Genomic DNA, 26,606 nt, shown 5'->3' with positions numbered 1-26,606 from the left:
ATACTCAAACCTTTGGTCAGAGGGAAAAATGGCAAACTTCAGGGGTATGCATAAATTCTATACCTACCACCATACACATTTCTGTCTACAAACAGTAAAGAGAAATATATCATTTTATGAAATTGAGAAATAAGGATGCTGACGACCAGAAAAATTGACCACAGATGATGCTATAGCCCAGGGAAAGGTAGATTCAAAACATGGAAAGGAAAAGAAGCAGCTGAAATGCAAAATGAAGAGTAAAAGAAAAGAATTAAGCACCAAATAATTTTTTTAGAGCCATGGAAGAGAGCGGCGATATGAATCACTTAGGGTTAGGGGCCTTGGGTCAGTGGCTATTACAATCCTCCTCCCCCTCCCTATTTTTACCCAAAGGACAGAGTAGTATTCCTTCTACTACTGAAAGGAAGTTAGAGCCCAATGTTGACCATTTAATTTAAATTCTATTCATGTATGAGAAATAAAACAGATTTGGATTTCTGACATGTTATAAGCTCAATTTACAACAGTCAGTAAAATCTGGCTGCAAACACCTTATGACAGTAAATCAATATTGCATGATACAATCAATATAACCCAGTTAAGCATAGCTTTTCTTCTTCCTTTGACATTATTTTTCTTTCTCTTTGAATAATCTAAACCAGGGGTGTGTAAGAGGGTATGTGCAAAATTACCAAATCTTTTTGCCCTTCATAACAATCTTACAAAGCCTCAGCTACTGTTTGGCCTTGGAACATAAGTGTTTTGAACTATGTAACATCCCCATTTTTTTTTAAACCTTCCATTTCTTAAAAATATCATCATTCTATTTATTGCATCAAAGCCAATAATAGCTTGAGTTCAAGGCCTCTGATTCTGTTTACCAATATCAACAGGAGACAATATCAATTAGGAGACATGGTCCAAAGTTGAAATTTGCTTTATTAGAGAATAAAATTTTGAGAGTGTCCTCTTTAAGAATATTTCCTTTTCCTACACTCACTCCGGCTCACATACAAATTTGTGTATATATTTATCAACCATGATCTTTAATAGACATATATCTCTGTCACTGGTATTGTATAATCTCTCATACATTAACAAATATATGTACTGTATATGTAACATTTTTTTATTCACTTTTTCATTAATCTTACATCCAATTTGAAATTTGATCTCAAAATCCTTTTTTTTAAAAAAATACAATAGATGAAAAACTAATAGGGAATTTTATCATGGATGGATAAGGCTGGTAACATGACAACATCACAAAGAGACAGACAACCAGGTGTTGTAATTATATACACAATACTTTGGCAAGAACAAAAAACCAAAAACCCTGCATGTTTTAGACCTTCTTTTTTAATTTAATTATCCTCTGAGGGAAGATTTAGGATTCAGAGAAACAAATTAAGCAGACACTCACTACAGGGAAGGAAACTCGCAGGACAAGCATGCTGTACCATTTCACACTAAAAGTGAAGTCATCTGGGCTTACCCATTTGTCACCAACACTCCAGTTGGCACCAAATCCCTGTTGAGAGCTTCCAATGACCAACGATACAAGTTTTGCGATGACTTCTTATTTGTTAAGTCATGTACTAAAATAATACCTAAAATAATCAAAGCAAATGATGTCAGTACTGCAGCAATTCCTCTTCATTTCACAACTGGCAAAGGGAGGCTTAGTGTATATGAGTTAGGTTGCTGAATACACCTAGCATTTCAGTATGATTAACAAACTCAGACACAATTAATTTAAAATGTCATATACAAATTCCAACGAATAACTAATGACAAAATTTTCTGTCAGTTATATAACACTTTTTAATTCTACAAGGGCTGACAAAATGTCATTAAGCTTTTAGAATGTCTTTTCTTTTTTCCCCTCATTCACCACTTAAAGAGTGCCTGCTCTGTCTGGTCCTAATTGTAGAACTACCTCATCAATAAAAGGAATTGAAAGTACTTCAAGTATATAAGAAATTATATTTCCACAAAAGTTCAGTTTCTCCACTGTGCATAGTACTGTCATAGATACTACACACACTCTATTATTTATACTCAATAAACTATTAAATCTAAAAAGATCTTGATTTAATTGCTATTTTTCAGCTGACAAAATATTTTCCTATAAATCACCTGAGCCTAATCAACTGAAAAGTTTAGTTTTTTTTAGTTCTTTGAATTAATGGCTAGCTATAAAAGCTCAATACCTTAGTTAATAGAGCAAAAGATATATGTCACTAGAAGAGGGTAGGAAAAGATATTCAAGAAGTGTGAGTAGTAGAAAATAGATTTTTCAGAGACTGAGCAAAATAACAAAATGATGTTCAGAAATACAATTAAATTGAATCAGATATGATAGCAGACAGAACGGCAAAGCAGGTAATGATTACAATATTATAGACAAAAGAAGAAAAGTTTTAATGCCCTAGTGGAATTTAGAGTATGCTCTTGTGGTCAAAAGACTTTAGATTTTCAAACCCCTAACCCTTTCCTATGTTACCTAGATTCTACCATGAAGAGAGGACGTGAAACTGATGATTCTTCTTTCTTCAAGATGGGAGATATGTCAATTTGAAAAAGAAGGGCAGAAGAATTAAAATTATTTGGCTCCTCTGGCTTTTACAGATATTTGTGCAAGTTACAGTTGTCTTGTTCTAGCTAGCTCAGGTAAATCTGTTCCCCCTGGCATCTGGGACAAACAGAGAAATAGAGATCTGACACTTGCCCCATATTCTACTGCACTCCCTAATAAGGGCTTCTATCAGGCATTAAGGACACAAGACACAAGACAGATTTAAAAAAGGAATAAAGAACTGCCATTAAAGAATATAGTTAACATCTATTCAGCACTTATGTGCTACATGTGGTGCCTTACATGTGTTATCTAATTTGATAGTCTTAATGAAAATCATCTTTTTTACATATGTAGAAACTAAGGCTCAGAGGTTGAGTAACTTGCCTGAAGTCACATGATAAGTGAGGGAGCCAAAATTTGAACTCAGGTAACAGACAGTAAAAGATTGGGGGAAAGCAGAATTAAGTCATTTTAAGGCAAAGTTGTGGTAGATATTTTCTCCTCTCCCTTACTTCCCAGATAAAAATATCAAAAAACTATGGGTGAAACTTTTGGTTAAGAGGTGAAAGGATTACAAAGACCTAGATGAGCTATTAGGGAGGAGTCTATTCTTTGAGGGATCTCTCTTAAGGATCTCCCTTTTCCCTTATTGTCCCACTTTCATATGGGCTGAGAGTTCTTGGTCTGTAGACTGTGGGCTAGGGGGGCCATAGTGGGGCTCAAAGGAAAGAAGTCAGTGTGATAGTTGATCAGAATATGTTCCGACCTTAGAAAGAGGTCGAGATACTTGACAGGTTTCCTCCTATAGGGATTGCCAGAGTAGTCTTATCACAGTGGGAGGACGGTAGGATATTGAGAGAAGAATGTTAATGCTAAGAAAAAAGGCTGCACATTTAAATGGACTGATCCTTATGCTCTGTTTCTTAGGAAACTAAGGATGAGAGATAGAGTAAGGAACCTTTAGTGCTTCTACCAAGGGAAATGTTCCAGAGTTAGGATAAAAGAACATAAAAACTGGGTCTTTCTTAACAGGAATTTCTATTTAAACTTTAAATAGGAATACCTCTCAGTCTTATCTGTAAAATTAACATAGGGTAAATGCAATTATTTCAATAAAATTCAAGGAAGAGACAAATCACTAATGAATAGTAGGGATAAAAAAAGATAAATATGGATTTAGATGGCTTTCTTCTTCAGTACTTAATGAATATGCAACTCAGAACTCCATAAAGTTTCTAGGATTTAAATGGTCTTTAACTTTATAATAATTTATTTATAGTTTTTAAATTTAACTTTTTAATTTTTAATCTTAACTCTTTCTCAAAAAGATCTAAAAGGCAAAAGTGTTATATATCCAAACTTCTCTTTGTCAGACCAGATTGATATCAACTTTGAGAAGTCATTTGGCTGATATAATCCAAGTTTATCACTTGATTTTAGATCAAAGTCAGGCTTCATTTCTTTCTCTCCTATTCTCTAAGTCACCTAACACTATACCAGTCTTATCTATTTTTCTCACTTATATACATTCTATTAATATATGCCGTTTATCATGTACTTTCTTGCATGACAATGTCATATATTTGTGTCAACATCTTATAACCGTGTTTTGTTTCATTTATGAATGTCTTGTTTCTTCAAATAGATTGTGACACTTTCAGATAGAGTTCTGAGCTAAGTGGGAGACAGTTCTGAACTAATATAACTCATCCTGTATTTTATAGTATGTATCCAATGGCAAGTACCTTCTCTACTTCTTTTTGTATCCACAACACAATATGATATGGGAAGATAAGATATGGAAAGAGGAATATAAGGAATAAAGAAGATACCAATTACAATGTTTACCTGATAGTATGATCTAAGCAGTATAAATGAGGTGCAACTAAGAGCTAAGCATCTACCAGAAGGAAAAGGGTGATGTGTAAAATCTTGGACATCAATCAGGGACAACTTGAAATCATATTTCACAGTAAAAAAAGCTTTTAAAAATGAATGAATGAATGAATGAATAAATAAAAATGAACTAAAAAGGGGGCAGAAGACAAAAAAACCCTCCATAGGTAAACCATAGCCAGTGGTTTAGTCCCTTGACACAATAGGTACCTTATGAATTCCAATTATGTCCTCCATTATATACCTCCATCTGGAAGAGTGTTCCACGTATTTGACTATCTGCATCCTTAAACACACTCTTAGGCAGCTCTTTATAATTACATAGGATTCCTTCCAAGGACTAGATGAAAGAAATCCCTATATTTCTGCGACATTGGCTTAGACTATGGGACTCCTAATGGTTCTACTGGAACTACTCCATTGACTGGAAACATGGCACTCCCAGGGGACAGCGTTTAGAAAGTTCTGCTTTTTTTTTTTTTTTTTTTAAGATTTTATTTATTTATTCATGGTAGACACAGAGAGAAAGGCAGAGACATAGGCAGAGAGAGAAGCAGGCTCCCTGTGGGAAGCCTGATGCAGGACTTAATCCCAGGACCCCAGGATCACGTCCTCAGCCAAAGTTCAACCACTGAGCCACCAGGCACCCCAAGAAAGTTCTAAATTTTAGGTCAAGTACCCAAAATAAAATTTTATTTATTTAGTTTACGACAATGATATCAATACAAAGAAATAATGTTCTGAGTTACATGGTTAGAATCTACAAACAGGAATTCAAATGTGATATGCAGATATAAATTAAGAGTTGGGAGTGTATCAGATCTTTCTTAAAATAAGACCCACAGCATTCTATGTCAGATTATTTATACTCCTAGGTCATTAATATATGTTAGAAATAAAAATGTTTTACCATTTACAGAGTTGTAGAACACTGCTCTTGTGCTCTTGACACTGCTGGCACTGCCCACAGAGCCTCCAACATCCCATAATTCTATATAGTAGGTCTTCTCTTCTGGGGTTCCTTCTTTGTAGTCATGAACCTGACAAATTAATCCATCAAAATAATTATTATGGCCAATAAGAGCACTGGTAGCACCCTCATGCTAGTTTAGAACACTGGACATTCCATATCTGCATGACTTTTTCATCATTCCCATACCACTTGACTCTGATTGCCTCCTGTCTTTCAAGCTTCCTTCCTTTAATACTCTAGCTCTCATAATAATCCTACCACTATTTACAGCTCCCCTTCCACTTCCAAATTCTCACTTCCTTCCTAAGTATAAATTCCGTGATTCATCAATTTAGTCACTCCTTTGCCCCTCTTTCACATTGTATTCATCAGACAAAATTCCAATCTTGACTATATCTACCTTTTTCCCCAATTCCATGTCTGTAAACCAGCTAACTGGATGAGAAGCTCACAAAAAAACACATTCAAGCTGACTAGATTAATTTTATTTTCTTAAAGATTTTATTTATTTATTCATTGGAGACACAGAGAAAAAGGCAGAGACATAGGCCGAGGTAGAAGGACCTGATCCCAGGACCCAAAGATCATGACCTGAGCCAAAGGCAGACACTCAAAGCACTGAGCCATCCAGGTGCCCCTGCCTGGATTAATTTTAAATTCAAGTCTACCTTTGGAGCTGAACTTTAATCAGTTTTGTAGGCCATTTCCTCTTTTCCTCTCCTAGATAACCACTTCATATTTTCTCTTCTTTTTCAAATTTCTAATTTCTTCCCTACCCTTAAGAAGGATAAAAACTAAGATAACAGCTAAGAACCTTGCTTTTGGAGACAGAAGCAATCAGAAAAGAATTTCTACATCCTGCTTTTCATATGTCTATCCACCACCCTGCATCTGTGTCCATATAATCTGCTTTCCCTCCAGTCATTACAGATAAGTTCTCTGTATCCCCATGGCCAAAGTCCCTTCTTATGCATGAGATCCTATCTCCTCTTTCTTATCAAAGGTGAAGCTCTATCAATTCTTCCTTTTTACATCAACCCTCCCCGCCCCCAATTCCCATCAGCATACAAACATGCCATAATTTTTCCCATCTTAAAATAACCTCTTGAGGGATCCCTGGGTGGCGTAGCGGTTTAGCGCCTGCCTTTGGCCCAGGGCGCGATCCTGGAGACCCGGGATCGAATCCCACGTCGGGCTCCCGGTGCATGGAGCCTGATTCTCCCTCTGCCTATGTCTCTGCCTCTCTCTCTCTGTGTGTGTGTGTGACTATCATAAATAAATAAAAATAAAAAAATATATAAAATAAAATAAAATAACCTCTTGAACTCATGTCTTCTTTCAGCTACCACACCACTTCTCTATTCCTTTTTACAGCAAAAGCCTCCCAGAGAGTTGTTTATTCTCGACAGCCTCTAATTCTTTTCCTTACATTCTCTTTTGATCTCATTCCTATTATACTTGTGCCCCAATCATCCACTGAAATATTCCTTATCAAGATCACTAATGGCTTCCACATTGCTAAATCCAATGATCAATGAGTAGTTTTCATCTTACTCTCCCATCTGATACAACTAAATACACCTCTGCCTTATAGTACTTTTTTCACTTAGCTTCCAGGTTATCACACTCTTCTGGTTTTCTTTCCATTTCACTGGCTAATCCTTTTCAGTCTCCATTTCAGTTGTCTTTGCCTCTCTTGACCTCTAATTGTTGGAGTGTCCCAACATTTAGTTCTTGGATCTCTTTTCTTCTCTATTAATACTGGCTCTCTTGACAACTTCATCTAATCTTATGATTTTAAATGTCATTATTAGGATGAATTTCGAATTTATAATCCATCAACTAGTCCCTTGAACTTTAGGCTACCATATCCACCAGACTACAATTTAAAAATAATTTCCTGATCTTCCCTTTTAGCCTATTCTCCCAGTAAAAGGCAATTCTATTCTAGTTGCTTAAAGGGCCAAACACTTACGAGTGATCCTCAACTCTTTTCATATGACATATCTGATTTGTCAGCAAATCTTGTTTTTGCCTTACGAATATATCCAAAATTGGTTCATTTCTCACCATTTCCATTATTAACATCCAGATCAAAGCCTCTATTCATCTCTTTGCCTGAATTAATGTAATCATATCCTGAATGATCCCTACTACAGCCTTGCCTGCTTACTTCTCCCCCTTTCACACCCCCCACTCCATTTATTTTCCATATAGTAACTAGAGTGATCCTTTTAAAATGCAAGTTAGATCATATCCTCTTCTGCTCAAAATGCTTTAGCAACAGCTTTTAATTCAGAGTAAACTCAAATCTCTCTTTTTCTTGTAGTCTAGATTCTATAGACATTTATTGACTGTACTATGTAACTATTCAGAAACAGATTCTGATATATGGCAATCATATCTATTAGAATATATCTAAGAGCCAGATTACAGCATGGTGGTTGAGAGGTATAAATCAGAATCTTTCAAGAATTTTTAAGATTTTATTTATTTATTTGAGAGAGTGAGCAACAGAGAACATATGAGCAGGGGTAGAGGGAGAAGGAGAAACAGACTTCCTTGCAGAGCAGGGAGCCCAATGTGGGACTTAATCCCAGGACCCCGATCAGGACCCAGGCCAAAGGGAGATGCTTAACCAACTGAGCAACCTAGATACCCCAAGAATTTTTTTTTTTAAATATACATGCCAACAAAAGCAAAGATAAGCAAGTGGGACTACATCAAATGAAAGAGCTTCTACACAGCAAAGGAAATTATCAACAAAATGAAAAGACAATCTATGGAATGGGAGAAAATATTTGTAAATTATATATCTGATGGGGGTTAATATCCCAGTATGTAAGAACTCACATGACTAAATAGCAAAAACCCAAGCAATTTGACTTGAAAATGAGCATAGGAACCGAACATTTTTTTTTTTAAAGACATACAAATGGCCAACAAGTACATGAAAAAGTGCTCAACATCACTAATCAGGGAAATGCAAATCAAAACTACTATGAGGTATCACCCCACACTTGTTAGAATGGCTCTCATAAAAAAAAGACAAGAGATAACAAGTGTTGGCAAGGATGTGGAGGAAAAAAAACTCTGCACACTGCTGGCAGGAATATGAATTGGTACAGCCACTATGGAAAACAATATGGAGGTTCCTCAAAAAATTAAAAATAAAACTACCACACAATCCAGCAATTGCACTTCTGGGGATTTATCCAAAAGAAATGAAAACAGGATACTGAAGAGCTATCTACACTCTTCTGTTCATTGCACAATAGCCAAGATATGAAAACAACTTAAGTGCCAGTCAGTCTATGAATGAATGATAAAGATGTGCTGTAAACACACACACACACACACACACACACACAGGAATGTTGTTCAGCCATGTGAAAAGGATCCTGCTGTTTGCAAACACATGGATGAACCCTGAGCAAATTATGCGAAGTGAAAAAAGCCAGACAAAGACAAATAGTGCATAGTACCACTTACATGTGGAATCTAAATAAAAAGTCAAACTCATGGAAGCAGAGTAGAAAAGTGCCAGAAGTTGGGGATGGTAAAGGTTGGTAAAAAGGTCTCAGTTATAAGATGAATAATCTTAGGATCTAATTGATAACATTCTAACTATAATTGATAACTTTGTATTGTATATTTGAAATATACTAAGAAAGTAGAACTTAAATGTTCCCACTGAATAAATAAATAAATGTGAAGTGATGGATTTGTTAATTATTTGGATAAGAGGAATCTTTTCACAATTTATATTAAATTGTCATGATAGGGCAGCCTGGGTGGCTCAGTGTAAACCAGTTTAGCGCCTGCCTTCGACCCAGGGCGTGATCCTGGAGACCCGGGATGGAGTCCTACATTGGGCACCCTGCATGGAGCCTGCTTCTCCCTCTGCCTGTGTCTCTGCCTCTCTCTTTCTCTCTCTCTCTCTCTCTCTCTCTCTCTGTGTGTGTCTCTCATGAATAAATAAAATCTTTTAGAATAAATAAAATCTTTTAAAATAAATAAATAGTCATGATATACGCTTTAAATATCTTACAATTTTATTTATTATACCTCAGCAAAGATGAAAAAGAGAGAAAAAAATCCTTAGAGAACAAAAAGAAATATATAAGCCAGACTTACTGAATTAGGACCTTTGGGTTTAGTTCTGGGCATGTGTAATTTGAACAATTCTCCAAATGATTCTGCTATAACCCCTAGTTAAGAACTGCTGAATTTTATAAAATAGAACTACTTTGGTTATCAGGAGACCTAAACTAAATTCTTGATCGCCATTATCTTTGGCCCTCAGTTTCTTTACCTATCTATACAATGAAGTTGCATCATGTATTTAGTGTCTTTGAAATAATAAAAAGATAGCAGATAAGTTAAAATAGATATCAGAAAAAGTACTAAAATTCACATATTATACTTAACAGAATACGTCACACTTTTTACTTACAGTTTTTTTTTTTTGTCCAAATACTTTTGTCTAAGGAAAAATTTAAGTAAGATACTCTACAGACAGCCACACTGACAAGAGAAGACAATTATTAGACTGACGACAAAGAGGACAGGACAGAAAAATGAGAATAGCAAAGTCATAGCAGTTGGGACTCTTGTGGACAATGAAAGTTTCTCCTGTATACTATGATAAAGGTATCACTATTTTGTTATATGGCAAAATAACTGATTAAGATAAGATGTGATCATGTCAGGTCATCAATAAAAAAGTTAAACTACAGGAGTTTTGTTTGAAAAAGCAGGGAAATTTATATCTTATAATGATTTCTAAGCAAAGCCACTGAAACGATTAATAAGGAGTCAGTTATCTGCTATTGAAAACCTTAGTCACTTTAGTGAAGCCTTCTTGATTCTGCCTCCCTTCCCTGCCCCAAACCAACCAGAGCCAGTTAGGTACTACTATTTGCTCCCACCGCACCCTGATAAGACATTAAGATCCATCTATTATTTCGCTAACCATATTGTTTTATTTATCTGCTGATGTATATTCTATTAGATTGTAAGCATAAGGCAAGGGGCTGCGCATTATTCGTATTGGTAGACCTAGAAAAGAGCATAATACCTAGCACATATTAGATGCTTATATATGTTTGTTTAAATCAGTGAATAAATTCAGGATATTTCATCTTCCAAGGTTTTATTACATTAAGCTTATTATTTTACTGAATTCCAGTGCTTCTCAAGTACAGTTCTGAGAACAAATGAAAACAGAACCAATAGAAAGCTGGTTAAAAAATACAGACTCAAGTTGCATTTTTGATTTAATAAATATAAAATTACAGATTCTTAGATCGCTCCTGAAGCTTCTGGGGTGAAACTCAAAAATCTGTATTTTTAAAGAAAGCTCCCTATGTGATTCTGTAACATAATTAAGTTTGGCAACCAATGCAGTACATCACCTTTTTTCTCTAAAATTATTTCAAATGTCTAATTTTGCCTCCCCTAAAATATTTTAGTGACTCTTTTAAGAATAGCCACCATGTAATACACCAGGTAGCATGCCGTCTTAGTCTTGCAATGTACTAAGTCTGTTAGCCAGCTCCCTTAGGCTACGTATACTCCCAAGCCACACTGACCTCCTCAACTATATTCTTCTCTACCACAAAATATCTTCCCTAATCAATTCTTTTCATGTCTCCTTGCAGAGTTACAAGAGAAGGTGCCCTTCTTCCTTTCCAATTTGCTCAATCAATATTTAGCTTTACTTATTTCAAATGGAATGAGTCTAAGAACTTTCAACCAGTAGCTTATAGCTTGTAGCTATGATATTATATCTTTTATATGGGTGAATGATCGAAGGGAAAGCTTGACATTACAACAAGTATTGCTTTGGACATAGTAAGTGGTAAGCTGGTGCTAGGCTAACAGCCCAACATGATGGGACAGTTATGGCAAATTATAAGAAATATGTTTTATATTTAGATCAGGTCATCAAGGATCTGATATACTTAAAGTCATTACAGATTGACAGCTATACAAGGAAGGATTTTCTCAATAGGTAGCAAAAGTATGTGCTGATCATTAAGTGGGAAAAGGAACCATACTTCTCAATGCTGCTGTTACTTTGGTACTTCTCATTTACTCACCTCGTGATTTTTTATTGGAAACTAAATCAAGACTGAGCACAAAATGTTTTGCCTCATTTGAAGAGTTTACTTATTATTTGTAACTTTTAAAAAGCAGAAAGAGGCTCTCTGCTCTTACCCAATTGACAGACAGCTACCCCTTCTGGTGCAGTGACAACCAGGACCCTGAGATGCAATGGTGAAAACTGGAGTAAGCAGATTTGGCCATATTGGGCACCTAGTCACTAGGGCTGCTTTTAACTTTGGCAAAGTGGATAACTGTCACCATCAGTGACCCCTTCATTGACTTCAACTACATGGTCTATAGGTTTCAGTATGATTCCACTCATGGCAAATTCAACAGCACAGTCAAGGCTGAGAAAGGGAAATCTGTATCAATAGGAAGCCTATTTTCATCTTCAAGGGGTGAGATCCCACCAACATTAAATGGGATGATACTGGTGCTGAGTATGTTGTGGCATCCACTGGGTCTTCACCACCATGGAGAAGTCTGTGGCTCACTTGAAGGGTAGGGCCAAGAGGGTCATCATCTCTGCCCTTTCTGCTGATGCCCCCAAATTTGTAATGGTCATGAACCAAGAGACGTATGACAACTCCCTCAAGTTTGTCAGCAATGCCTCTGAACCACCAACTGCTTGGCCCCTCTGGCCAAGATCATCCACGACAACTCTGGCATCATGGAGGGACTCATGACCACAGTCCATGCCATCATTGCTACCTAGAAAATGATGGACAGCTCCTCTAAGAAGCTGTGACATGACGGCCAAGGGCCATCATCCCTACTTCTACTGGCACCGCCAGTCTAATAGGCAAGGTTTTCCCTGAGATGAGGAGAAGCTCAGTGGCATGGCCTTCCATGTCCCCACCCTCAGCGTGTCAGTCATGGATCTGACCTGCCACCTGGAAAAAGCTGTCAAATACAATAACATCAAGTAGGTGGTGAAGCAAGGAGCATCTTGGGCTGCAATGAGGATGGCTGTCTCCTGTGACTTAAACAGTGACATCCACTCTTCCATCATCGATGCTGAGGCTGGCACTGCCCTCAGTGACCACTTTGGCAAGCTTACTTCCTGGTATGAAAATGAATTTGGCCACCATGCCAATGGGGTAGTGGACCTTATGGTCCACATGTCCTGCAATGAGTAAGAGCTCCCTGGACCACTAGCCCCAGCAGGAAGAGAGAGGCCCTCAGCTGCTGGAGAGTCCTTGGCCCAACTCATCCACCAACACACTGAGAATCTCCTGACTTCTACACAGTTTCCATTCCAGACCCTCTAAAGAAGAGGAGAGGCCTGGGAAGCCCTACATTGTCACATACCATCAATATACTGTACCCCTCCCCAAAATAAAAAGCAGAAGGAAATTTAGTAAAGAAAATGATGCACATTAAAAACACTGGATGCTGTAAATGCTCTCTAATAATGTGGTTTACTATGTATGCCTGCAAAGTTACTAAAGAGAGACAGAAAGCAAGAGGTTTTAGGAGAGAGTTGGGAGAAAAGGGGAAGGATAAAAAGAGCAACTAGGAGAGTGTACTAGGGGAGTGGGAATCACACTTTTATAATTTGCTGCTATACTTCCAATTCCTTGCAGTGTCTGATACCCAGGAGGTATGCAATATATGTACTAAATGAACAAATGAATGAATAGAAAGGTTACTGCTAACGATCTCTTCCTTTCCAGTAATCTTATGCTGCTCTAGCCAAGCTCATGTCGCCTATTACCAAAAAAGCAACTTTTCCCATGTATTCTGTACCCATTCACTCCTTTATCTAACCTCTAAACTGTGCAAGATAGATTAAAACTTGTCTCTATTTCCTCTCCGCCTACCTGCATCATTTGGTGTCTGCCACTAACATTCCATTGCACTTTCAAAGGTCAGCAATGACTTCATCACCACCATTTTTTTTCCTCTCAATCCTTATACATCCACAGTATTTCATAGCAAAACTCAATCCCTCCTTCATGAAATTCTCATTTCCCTTTGCTCTTGTGGTAGTTCATCATCTTTGTTATCCTCTTACCTCATTGATCAATCTTTCTCTGACCCCTCTTCTCATCTGCAACTTCCCAAATCTACCTCAAGGTTTTCCCTCAGCTCTCCTCTTTCTAAATTTGCTTTTTGGAAAAATTCATCAACTCTCATGATCTGGGATTATTTCCATGCAGATGATTCCAACTCAGAATTCTCTCTTGAGCTTCTCTACCTCATCTCTGAATGCCTTCTGGACAGTGTCAGTTTGATAGCTTCATCATGTCCAGAACTGAATTTATTATCCTTTATTTCCCCTTTGCTGATACTGTATATTCCTGTTCTTGAAGAAATAGTCCATTGAGTCGTTAACACCCAATATAATTTTCCATTCTTTATAAACACCTCACTTTTTCTCTTGAACTGCTGTAACACTTATATTCTCTATCAGTGCTGTCACAGAACATTCCATAATGATAGAAGTGTCCAGTATGGCAAACTGTGATTGTTGGGCAGTTTAAATGTGGTTAGTTCAACTTAGGAACTAAATTTTTCATTTCAGTTATTTTAAATGTAAATTGCCACATTAGTCTAGTGGTTACTGTATTTAATAGCAGTAGAATAGTTTTTTCTTAATACTCTTCTGGAACAAGAAGCAGGACAGAGTAGTACTCAAGAGCATAGGCTCTTGAACCAGGTTGCCTGGATTTGAATCCCAATCCCATCATTTACGAGCAATGTGACCTTGAACAAGACATTTAACACCTCTGTGCCTCCACTGCTTCAGGTATCAAATAGGGGCACTAATAGTACCTCCCTCGAAGGGTTGTTATGGGAATTACAAGAATTAGTATGTAAATGGGTGCCTAGGCAAAGTAAGCACTAGGAAATATTAGCCATCTTCCATTATTATCATTTCTAAAATCATTCACATATATAAACCTTATCTCACCTACTAGATCCTACTTCACATTTTTAGCAAGGATAGAGATTGTCTTTGCTTTTTAAATTTCTCCCCAGTGCTTGCACATTATTATGCTGCCCAAAGAGGAAGTCAATAAATATTGATTGTGTGCAATGTGTAAATTAGAGTTAAAAATCCCATTAAAGTGAACTAGAAATGACAAGTCAATTTCCTTTTTTATAATTTGTGAAAAGATTAAATTCTGTAAGTCTTGTTTTCATAAGTAGGAGTAGCCATGCATTTATATTAGTCACATTAGACTTGGGGCAACAAAATTAGAAGACAGTAATGAATGAAAAATACTGCAAAACAAAACTTTTCTTTTTTCCTTCAATTCAGTATGAACACCTCTCTACCGCATACTAAATCCAAAATGTTAGTAATTACTGAGTGCATACATTAAGCTCATTAGTTTCCCCCAGTACTTGAAATTAAACAATTACATTATCACTTTTATCATCTCTATTTTTAGTTGGTTGTTAGATGTGAAATGAGCTAAAAGGGAAAATTGTTTCAAACAGTTTTTGAAGAGGGTGTATTCATGGATCTACAAGGATTCTGGAGATACCCTCCCTCAGCTTTCAATAACACAGAAGCTGGAACTGCAATGTAAAGTTGCTACAGGAGAAAGTGTTCTTCCAAGCTATTTAGGTAATGGTTTTATCATATTTAATCATTCTTGCTAGAGGAAAGAACTGTTCCCTTTATTATGACAATAGTCAAAACAATTTACGTCTATGACAACTTTACTTAAGATTATCATTTTAAAATGCCTTTTACTTATGTTGTCATTCAAGAAATGCATTCTTCTCAAAGATGGAAGACAGACCAACCAGCCCAAGATACAGTGAAGAGTAATAAAAGCAAAGTAACTTTCACCTCCATGCCTCATTCATTGACAACGCAATTCAGGCAGCCTGGCTTTATAGGAGTTAATTAGTACTACACTCATTCTGGTAAAATTAGTCACAGTAAACACCACCCACAAACCTGTAGGCTAGCTAAAGCAGGTACTATTTACCTCTATTCTGTAGAAGATACACTAAAGTTCAGAGACTGATTAGTCTAAGGTCACTCTTGAGTGGTCACTGACCCAGAAAGTAGAAGTTTAATTTTTTAAAAATTCTTTATTTAACTCAATTTACTTAACATATACTATATTATTAGTTGCCAGGGTAGAATTTAGTGATCCATCAGTTGAATATAACCCTCATTGCTCATTACATCAAGTACCCTCCTTAATGCCCATCACCCAATTATCTCTTCCCCCTACCCATTTCCCCTCCAGCAACCTGTTTCCTAGAGTTCAGTGCCTCTTATTGTTTGCCTTCCTCTTTTTCATGCTTTATTTTCCTTTGCTTCCTCTATGTTCATTTTTCATTTTTTAAAGATTTTTATTTATTTATTCATGAGAGACACACACAGAGAGAGAGGCAGAGACATAGGCAGAGAGGGAAGCAGGCTCCATGCAGGGAGCCTGATATGGGACTTGATCCCAGGACGCCAGGATCACGCCCTGGGCTGAAGGCAGGCACTTGCTTAACCGCTGAGCCACACAGGCGTCCCATCTTTTTTGTTTCTTAAATTCCACATATGAGTAAAGTCATATGGGATCTCTCTTTCTCTGACCAACTTATTTTGCTTAGCATAATACCCTTTAAGTCCACCCGCGTCGTTGCAAATGACAAGATTTCATTCTTTTTGATGGTCAAGTAATATTCTATTGTGTGTGTGTGTATGTGTATATACACACATATGTAACCATATATATAACTATATATACACACACACATATATATATATATATATATATATATATATATATATACTACATATTCTTTATCCATTCATGTATCGATAGATATCTGGGCTCTTTCCATAGTTTGGCTTTGGTGGCTATTGCTGCTATAAACATTGGGGTGTATGTGCCCCTTTAATCACTGTGTTTGTATCCTTTGGATAAAAACCCAGTAGTACAATTGCTGGGTTGTAGGATAGCTCTATTTTTAACTCTCTGAGGAACCTCCATACTGTTTTCCAGAGTGGCTGCTCCAGTTTGCATTCTCACCAACAGTGTAAGAGGGTTCTCTTTCTCCACATTCTCGCCAACATCTGTTGTTTCCCAACCTGTTAATTTTAGCCCTTCTGATTGGTATGAGGTGGTATCTCATTGTGGTTTTGATTTGGATCTCCCTGATGCTGAGTGATGTTGAGCATTTTTCATGTATCTGTTGGCCATTTGTATGTCTTCTTTGTAGAAATAACTGTTCTTGTCTCCCTTCTTTTCAATGTTATGCCCTCTCACAGAAAGGGATTTAGAAAAGTCCAAAAGGAAATTTTTTCCAGAACTTGCTATTGGCAAGTTGCCAACTGAACTCATTCTCTAGTATTTGTTTTTCTTCTACATCTAAGAATTTGGGAATGTGGCAGATGGAAATGACGTCGACATTCATAGACATTCTGACTTCAAATTCACTGAAATGCTACAAAAATATTTTTTAAAAATAAAGAGGATAAACTCAAGAAAATCAAAGGGAAATCCTCAGATGCTAAAATCTTTTAAAAGCAAATAGAAGAAATTACCTTCAGAAGAAATAATAACTGAAACGAAGAACTTAAAAACAGAGTAAGAAGTAAGAACTGATCCAGAGATCAGTTAGCTTCAGGGGCCAGACCCTCCAGTTTTAGTATCCATTCAGGAATGGAGATCTGTTTTCTGGCTTTAAAGGCAAGAATATATATGGGGGAGTGACAAAGACTAGACTATAGCTCCCTTCATGAAATCTGGACCCTTGGTGAGTTGCCCAGTCAGTGACAGATAGTAGTAAAAAACTATCCACTGGAACCTCAGGTAAGATTGGTACAGAATAGATAAAGAGTCTACAAAAAATGGAAACCACAGGCCCGTACTGTAATTAGATATTTGGAGAGTATACATTATCTAGACAGCATGGAAATTCCTAGCTTTGAAATTTTAAGTACCACTGAAATCCCTAGGGCTCTGGAAGCAACAGAAATGAAAGAGTACTGCACTTTCACAACACAGCATACAGATCTTCCATAGGGAAGAGGAAAAAAATCCTGCTGAAGGTGTAATCATCTTCAAAGAATTATAAACCATACAAAGAGATACATTTCCATGAGGTACAGTCAGCACACACAGCAAGTAGAATATCTACCATTTACTCAATAAATAAATAAATAAACAAATAAATAAAACAATCCAAAAGAAACCATAAAATAGTATGTTAAAAATGATTAAAATAAAGAGTAAAACCATAATGAAAAATCAAGATATTGTGAAAAATTTTGACATTTGAAAAAGAACCAAAAGGAATATTTAGAAATAAAAAATTACAGTTACAAAGGTGAAAAGCTTAATGGATATATTAAAAAACAGATTAGACATGGTTGAAGAGATTCTTAATTAACTGGAAGGCAGATAAGAGTACATGATCCAGAATGCAGAAATAAAGGAGAAATAAAGAACAAAAAACATAGAAGTAGAATGAAGATAGGACAAAAATCTAACAGAAGTGCAAAAGAAGATGATAGAGGGTTGATGGAAAACAACAGATAATGGCTAAAAATTCTGAAAAATGAAGACAGACATGAGAGCCAAAACTTTCTGATAGAATGATTAAAAATGAATCCATATATAGATATAAATTAAATTAGTAAAACTACAGAACATTAAAAAAGGGCAGCCCTGGTGGCTCAGCAGTTTAGTGTAGCCTTCAGCCCGGGGCATGATCCCAGAGACCTGGGATCAAGTCCCACATCGGGCTCCTTGCATGGAGCCTGCTTCTCCCTCTGCCTCTCTCATGAATAAATAAATAAAATTGAAAAAAAAAAATAAAAGAACATCAAAAAATCTTTTATTTTTTAAAGATTTTATTAGTTTATTCATGAGAGACACAGAGACACACACACAGAGAGAGAGAGAGAGAGAGAGAGAGGCAGAGACACAGGCAGAGGGAGAAGCAGTCTCCCTGCACAGAGCCCGATGTGGGACTCGATCCCAGGACTTGATCCCGGGACTCCACCACCATGCCCTGGGCCGAAGGCAGTCGCTAAGCTGCTAAGCCACCCAGGGACCCCCCTGGGGTGATTTTAAAAATCTTTTAAAAGCAAATAGAAAAAATTACCTTCAGAGGAAATAATAATTAGGCTGACTAAAGAGTTCCAATCAGCAGAAATATAAGTCAGTCTGTGGAACAACATCTTCAAAGAACTAAAGGCAAAGAACTGCCCACTGAGCTAACTACCATTCCTTTCCTATTTTTTTTTTTAAAGATTCATTTATTCATTCACAAAGGCCAGCACCCAACCTCTGAGCCACCCAGGCATCCCTATTTATTTCTTAACTCAATGGAGAGATCTATACTAGTAGAAGAGACATTTGAACAGGACTACCTGGGATTAGCAAAGACCAACAGTATCTGGGAAGACATTTAATTTGGTAAAAACTGCGCCTGAATTTCCTAAATTTGAGCTGCAAGAAGACCTAGATCTTAGGCTCCAGAAGCTTCTGCCTTTTCATAGATTTGTAGCGAAACGTTGTCTGTCTTAGTGCCAAAGTAAACAGAATTATTTATGGAGCATCTCAAGTGAACTCTAGATACATAGCACAGTAATTAAAATTGAAGTCTCTGGATTAAGACTACTTAGACAAGATCGGGTCCCTTCAGGGTAGTAGGCCGTAGATTGGATTAAGACTATATAGGATTACATCTTGATTTGGCTTTCTTTCTGCACTGAGTCAATTTCATCAAGGTACTTCTCTATGCCTTAGTTTCTATAGTTATACCTCACAGTTTAAAAAGATTTAATTAGAAAAGACATGTATGGCATTGGCATAGTATCTATCACAGAGTAGGTGGTTAATAAAACCCCAGCTATTATTATTAGTTTTGACTACAATAGTATAATTTGATCATTGTAGTTTAAAGGGCTTATCTTTAATATGATTATAGAAAAACTAAAATATCAGAAACACATACTCTGACATCTACTGAACAGCCCACAGTCCATGATGGATTTCCTAGTACTTGATTTTGGCACAGAAGATGAACCAGTGAAGATTTCCCGACACCTGCAAAAGATATAAGAATTCTAGTCATATAAGAGATATGCTGAAATATTTATTATGACAAAAGTAAGTCTGAGCATATGCAGTAATAATGATATGTAAAGTATGGTTGTTTAAAGGGTGGTCACACTATACCAACCATTTAATTAGTTTTAATGATAAAAAGATGGTTAAATCCAGCTTTCTCTCAAATTATTCTTGAATACTGTCAGTGACAAGGATTCACCATTTTACAATACGTTATTTAGACACTCTAGTTCTCCCCATATAGTGATTTCTTTCTTTCTTTTTTTTTTTTTTTTTAAAGATTTTATCTATTTATTCATGAGACCAAGAGAGGCAGAGACACAGGCAGCGGGAGAAGTAGGCAGGCACTCAACCACTGAGCCACCCAGGTGTCCTGTATATAGTGATTTTTAAAAGGGAGCCAAAAACTTGGCTCAGACTTAGCCCTTTGGAAAAAGAGAAATACTCTGTTCCCTCTTCGAAGATAGCACTTTGTTTTCTTGTAAATCTCTTGGGTTCAAGGTAATGTATTTTTTTTAAGATTTTATTTATTCATGAGAGACACAGAGAGAGAAGCAGAGATGTAGGCAGAGAAGCAGGCTCCATGCGGGGAACCTGATGTGGGACTCAATCCCAGGACCACGGGATCACGCCCTGAGCCAAAGCCAGGTGCTCAACCACTGAGCCACCCAGGCGTCCCGGTAATGTAGTTATTAATGCTAGAACTAGCATTTAGGACATCCAAATGAAGAGGAAAGGAAGTTCTGATGCCTGTGTGTCGAATCACTCATTAGATTAACAGCATTTGGGGATGCCATTATAACAAGCAGAGTTGGTGAATCTTTATGCCACACTAGTTGTATCAAAAACTTAGACCATCTCTTTGTGTGCATTACTGTGTATGAACCTATCAGTTACGTTTATTTATTATAAAAAGCTGTATTTACAATCTAGAAAGAATTTTTAAAAAAGGAAAAAATTTACTGAAGAGCCCTATAGGCAATATGTAAGATTATTTATATCATAAGCAGGGTTTTTCTAAAAGCAGGTTGTTACTGTGAATATGTACATGGTGTACTTAAAAACAATAAAATATATGCCTTTGCTTGCACAGCTGGTCCTATCTGGAATATCCTCCCCATCCTCATTTCATTTTCCCTTCCCCATTGGCCTGGTGAGTCAATCCTTCAAGACTCAGCATCTGTTTAGTTATAAAGTCTTTTTGAATTCCACAGATAGAACTACGGACACTATCCACCATCCTCTGGGTCTCCACTGTACCCTTTACATTTTTCTACAAAGCACTGAAAACACATTATTACATTTCTTAGTTAATAGGTTTTATTCACTCTGTTTAAATTTTTTGAGGGTTGGGACTGGGTTTTACCTGTCGTTTTTATCTTCAGTATTCAGAACAGGGCCTTAATTAGTATTTATTTAGTGGTAAAATTTTCCATGTTATTACAGAATCTTCATAAACATTTTTAATGCCTCCACAGTAGTTCAGAGAGTAGACATAACAATTTACTTAACCATTCCTTCTCGCTATTAGGTATTTAACTTTTTCACTATGCTAAGAAAAGACTTGTTCAAATTAAAATTATTTCCTTAGTATACCTTCCCAGAAGCAAAATTAATATGTAAAAGGAAATGAACATTTAAAGTTCTTGATATATATTGACAACTTTCACCTGGTTAATCTGTCACCAGCCATACATATGAGCCTGCAGGTCTTGTTGCACCTCAACAGTATTCTGTAGTTACTTTTACATCTATGTTAACTTTTAAAAAAAATTTATTTATCTGAAAGAGAGAAAGCAAGAGCACAAGCTGGAGGCAGGAGAAGCAGACTCCCCTCTGAGCAGGGAGCCCGCCTCAGGGTTACATACCAGAATCATGACCTGAGCCACGGCAGATGTTTCACCAACTGAGCCACCTAAGCTAACTTGATAAAAGAAAAAAAGGGACATCTTGCTTTACTCTGCACTTCTTTATCTTCTGGTAAAGATCTATATTACAATTATCTGTGTTAATCAGTTCTTTCCTCTCTTATGAATTATCTGTTGATGATCTCTGCCCATTTATTTCACGGCTTTTAATGTTATCAATGTGCTTAACTTCTCTATATATTAGCTGTCTCCTGTAATTTAATCAAATATTTTCCCAGCTCTCTCTTTACTTTTTGTTTTTTTTCAATACAGACATTTAAGATTTTTGAGTACACAAATTTGGCACTGTCTTTGTATCTACTGCACTGCATCGGATATGTGATCTTCAGGGCACAGTGTTGATTTCTGTGTTTACATGTAGGCTGTTTATATATGAGGCATGTATCTTGGAACTTAGTTATGAGCCTGATGCAAGGCTTGGGCGTTCAGTTAAGCATAACTTGTGTCAGTGAACATATCTATGCAGCAATACTGTATAGTTCTCCATGAATTCACTGCTTTCGGTGATAAGAATTGACTAACACTGGATAGACTGTCAACAGAACAATTGAAGTACCAGGAAAATTGACACAAATTCATTTCTTTCTTTTTTTTTTTTAAGATTTTATTTATTTATTTGACAGAGAGAGAGAGAGAGAGAGACAGAGAGAGAGAGAGAGCAAGCAGGGGGAGTGGCAGACAAGAGGGAGGAGGAGAAGCAGGCTCCCTGCCAAGCAGGAAGCCTGATGTAGAGCTCAATCCCAGAAGCCTGGGATCATGACTTGAGCCAAAGGCAGACGCTTAACTGACTGAGCCACTCAGGCGCCCCTAACTATTCTTTTTTTTTTTTTTTTTTTAAATTTATGATAGTCACACACACACAGAGAGAGAGAGAGAGAGGCAGAGACACAGGCAGAGGGAGAAGCAGGCTCCATGCACTGGGAGCCCGACATGGGACTCGATCCTGGGTCTCCAGGATCACGCCCTGGGCCAAAGGCAGGCGCCAAACCGCTGCGCCACCCAGGGATCCCTACCCCTAACTATTCTTTAAGAATTTTGGGAGGTGGGACTCCTGGGTGGCTCAGTGGTGGAGTGCCTGCCTTCAGCTCAGGTCGTGATCCCTGGGGTCTTGGGATTGAGTCCCGCATTGGGCTCCCCATGTGGAGCTTGCTTCTCCTTCTGTCTATGTCTCTGCCTCTCTGTGTTTCTCATGAATAAATAAATAAAAATCTTTAAAAAAAAAAAAGAATTTTGGGAGGTGCTAATTCTATATTTCCATCATTACAACCAAATTAGATCAAATGACACGATTCGCATGGAGAAAAAAAAGATCCAATATAATTAAATAAGTACCAGTTCCAAATTTAGTTGTCAGTAATATGTAAAGCTCATTCCTTATCTTGGAAAGAACAAAGAAGAAAAAGATATGTGCATATCAATGAGACTTTCGGGATTCCTTATTAAATTATCAAATATCTCTATGGGATACAAAACCCATCTCTAAATTTCAAGTCATTCTTTCATGTATTTATTAAATCCTCAAAATTTCACAGGGGAAACAGCCTTTATTCATAAGTAAACTCTGACGTTTGAATACAAAGGGAGATGAGTGTAAAAAGTCAGGAGATCAATGTTAAAAGGGAACTGATAAAAAGGCAGTAACTGCACACATGGCCTAACTTCGTAAATGTGTGATAAGATCAACCGAGTGGGCATGATTATGTCTTCTGTTTTACAACTAAACTATAAGGAAAAAGAAAAGCTTATTAATTGCCTAATCACCTTCCCACATTTAATGCAGCAGCCAATTCAACCCTGTTATGTAATGCACTGATTCCACAGTTACAGCCTCAGCATTTACTATAGTGCCTGCCGTGTAGCAGGTACTTATGTATTTCTTGTGAAAAAGAAAAAAAAAAAGCAACTAGTTCCAACAATATGTAACATCAAAGGTTTGTTAGATTCAACAGAGAACTGAGTTAAAAATGAGAGAGAACACCCACTTCCAGGTATCATGAACCGTATTACCTCTGGATTCCAGTCTCAGATTCTACTTGGTGATGATACTCTTGCCAAGTCCCTTTGGACCATCATTGCTTTGTTCATCTGTATAAAACCGAGTGGCTTCATTAAATTAACTTCAGCACCACTTCAAGCTCAAGGACTGGAGTTGACAAACTGGATTATATTCATAGAATCTCATAATGCAGCTTTCTTAAGGGAATATTAAATAATGCTATCTATAAAATATTTTGCAATGCAAATGATCTTCAGGCAACGTGGAAACGTTCTTAACCTCCTGCCCTCTACCACAATGGTGCACGGTCTGTGAGGCTAAGTTTTCAAGCTGTTTCAAGCTGTTTGGTATGTGCCCTCTCCACCTCCGAGCATCTGGTACAATGCCTTTGCTCACAGCACACACATTCATAGGTCGACTCCAGAAAAGCGCATCTGCGAAATGCAAGGTTGGCATTTATTCCGAGTTCTTAAAGAACAACAGATGTGGAAGTTATCGTTAAGTAAGAGAAGGGTGGTGGGGTGGGAGGGGGCAATGCAGACTTCCATTTTAGTTCTCAAAAGTCCAAGGTGTCAAAAGAAGAATTTTAACAGCTAAGATTATTAAATTGCGCTCGGCATTAAATCCCAGCTGTCTCGTGATACGGTTTTTTAAATCTTAATTGCTCTACTTCTTACAACCTAGCACATAATAGGTTTGCAGTTAGGGCTACAGAGAGCAGAGAAACCAAGAAGCTCCGATGAGAGTAAAACAGGACTACCACCCACGATTTCATTTCATTATATGGTTCAGTGCTTAAGGGTGCGGACTCTGGGTTCAAACGGGTTGTCATTTACCTCTCTTCCCTCTTCAGTTTTCTCATCTGTTAAATGGGGTTAAGAGGGCTGCTCTCGGGTTACATGAGTCAATATATGGAAAGCACTTGGCACAGTGTCCTCCTCAGCGCATGTTTTGAGTTCCGCAATGAACAAAAAGCTCTTGAAGGCACGACCCCAACTTACGTATCCTTAGCCGAGCGCCCAATATAATACTCAACGTCTGCGTATCTTTTAAAACAAAAGGACTGACAATACTAGGCAGGCCTACGGTCGCCGGGGAGACCGACCCGCAAAAGCGCGAAGGCGGAGAAAGGCCGGGGCTCTGCGCCTGCGCAACGCCTCCTGCTTCCAACCGAGCAAAGTCCTCTGGGAAGTGTAGTTTTTTTTTTAGACCTTGAGAGGGCCTTCAGCCATGGCCGGGGCCAGATCGTTAGAGGAGGGGGGGGAGAGTTATGAAGGAAGAAGGTCATTATCAGGCAACTCGAAAGTGTCGGGAGCCCGAGAGGTGGATGAAACCGCTCACCTGAGTCTCCCAACACCAGTACCTTCACCCGATCCAGGGACGCCATCTTGCTACCGCCGGAGGTTAAAGCCTCTTCCGGGATGCCAGGCCAACCAGAGCTCCGTACGGAAGGGACCACCTTCAATTTCATTGGCTAATCGCGGGCACGACTGTTTTGATTGAAGGCTTCGCTGTGCTGATTGGCCCGCTCGGTTCACAGCGGGGGGGCGTGGGGTGGGGTGGGGCTTCCAAAGCCGGTCGCAGGAATAAGGCGTTTTCTTCGTCGCGCGAGTGGCGTGGCTCTTTTAAGCCGGTAGTTGAGGCGCTGAGGGGAGCTGTAGTGGGAGTGTTCGAGGATTCGTTTTGGTAAACCTTGTTCCCCTGTTTTCTTGTTCTGGATTCCCTGGTCCGGCGTCGCATTTCAGGGCTTCTTCCTCTTTTATTTTTCCCCCTTTCTCCCTAGCGACCCGCTTCCCCTTAGGTACTCTCTTGACCTGGTCCTCCAAAGAGCCATTGACCCCGGAGCGGCCCTGTGTGCGACCTCGGGTAGGACGGGCTCGGCGGCGCCGAGTGTGACCCCAGGACTCCCCTGGCACAGTCCGAGGGAACTTAGAGGCTTGGGGGGCGGGGGGCGGGTCTGTCATTGGGGAGGAGAGAACATTACTGAACCGAGTTCGCGGAGGGCAGCTGGTCCGCAGGTTTTGCTGGGTTAACGCCGCGTTCTGTATGAAGGTATGGAAAGTACCATGAACCGTGGTGACAAAACAAAAACAAAAAACAAAACAAAACAAAAAAAAACAACCAAACAAAAACCCCCACAGTTAGACGTGTACGATCCACGTTCTAGAACTGGAATACGGGTATCCTGAAATAATGTAACCGGACTCTCGCAGCCGCTGCTTTTCTCCTGTATCTCCCATCCTGCCGTCCGCATAGTCTGTTAAAACAGCGAATTCGATCCTATCCCCTCCCTCCTGCTTAAAAAACCACTTGAAGTTTCAGGAGAGGGTTTTCAGTAGCCTGCCTTTCTTATACTCTGGAAGCAGCAAGGGAGGAAGTGAACTGGGTGGGTGGGGGGTGGGGGTGGGGGTGTGTGTGGGGGAAGCTGGCAGGGTGGGCATACTGGGTGAACACGTGCTTCGGACGGACTCAGGGGAAGTTTTATGTAAGTACTTGGTTAGCCGGGCTGGAGCTGGGAAGTGGTGAACAAGAAAAAAGAGACGAAGAAGCTACCAGTCTGCTCGCTCACTGCAAGGTAGAAAGGGAAAGCACTGTATGAAAGGGGAACATTTTTAAGCTACTAAGGGGGCGGGAGATCTGGGAAGGTCTCGCTGAGAAATTTTAGACGTGAAGGTTGATGAGAAGAGAGTTTGAGCTTAGCTTTGTGGGCAGAAAGAACAGCAAGTGCAACAGGCCTGGAAGTGGAGAAAGCATGTGTGGCTCCTGGAATTGAGGGAAGGCCAACGTCGCTGGAGATGAGGCTTAGAAGGATGTGTAGGGTGCTGCGGAGAAAGCGTGCATTTCAGCTTTGTTTCTCCAAACCTGTGCCTGGTGCCTGGCTAAATTTTTGTATGATGAAAATACGTAGGGTTCAGAAATAAAACCAACGTGTCTTTGAGGGTCTGGATGGATAGGGAGGAAGCTGAGGCTGGGAGGTCACTGATGGGCCGGGGTTGGTACTAAAAGGTCACACTTTTTGAAAGTCTCCAGAGACCCAGTCCATCTCCTTCCCTGTTTAAAACTGTCAGCTGCCCTTGAGCCGCAGGTGGTT

The 26,606-nt window shown here is 38.4% G+C and overlaps 2 protein-coding genes across 5 annotated transcripts in view; one reads left to right on the top strand and one right to left on the bottom strand.

Annotated features, from left to right (window-relative positions):
- RABL3 (RAB, member of RAS oncogene family like 3) overlaps positions 1–24,919 on the bottom strand; it is a 35,952-nt gene extending 11,033 nt beyond the window's left edge. For both annotated transcript variants that reach the window (XM_055316376.1, XM_055316377.1), the window contains exons 1-4: positions 24,857–24,919; positions 19,476–19,567; positions 5,370–5,499; positions 1,478–1,592 (exon numbers count right to left, since the gene is read on the bottom strand). In XM_055316376.1, the coding sequence (XP_055172351.1) occupies positions 1,478–1,592; positions 5,370–5,499; positions 19,476–19,567; positions 24,857–24,902 (383 nt within the window). In that variant the 5' untranslated portion in view covers positions 24,903–24,919. The remainder of the gene's footprint in view (positions 1–1,477; positions 1,593–5,369; positions 5,500–19,475; positions 19,568–24,856) is intronic.
- Positions 24,920–25,094: 175 nt separating this feature from the next.
- GTF2E1 (general transcription factor IIE subunit 1) overlaps positions 25,095–26,606 on the top strand; it is a 35,440-nt gene continuing 33,928 nt past the window's right edge. Inside the window, exon 1 of one of the 3 annotated variants that reach the window (XM_055316529.1) lies at positions 25,095–25,201. The gene's annotated coding sequence lies outside the window, so the exon portion shown is untranslated. The other 2 variants (XM_055316530.1, XM_055316528.1) reach the window with 2 other exon arrangements.

Source organism: Nyctereutes procyonoides, unplaced genomic scaffold, assembly GCF_905146905.1.
Source record: "Nyctereutes procyonoides isolate TBG_1078 unplaced genomic scaffold, NYPRO_anot_genome, whole genome shotgun sequence".
NCBI lineage: Eukaryota > Metazoa > Chordata > Mammalia > Carnivora > Canidae > Nyctereutes > Nyctereutes procyonoides.
The sequence above is the reverse complement of the archived record's forward strand: the minus strand, read 5'-3'. Positions and strand labels throughout refer to the sequence as shown.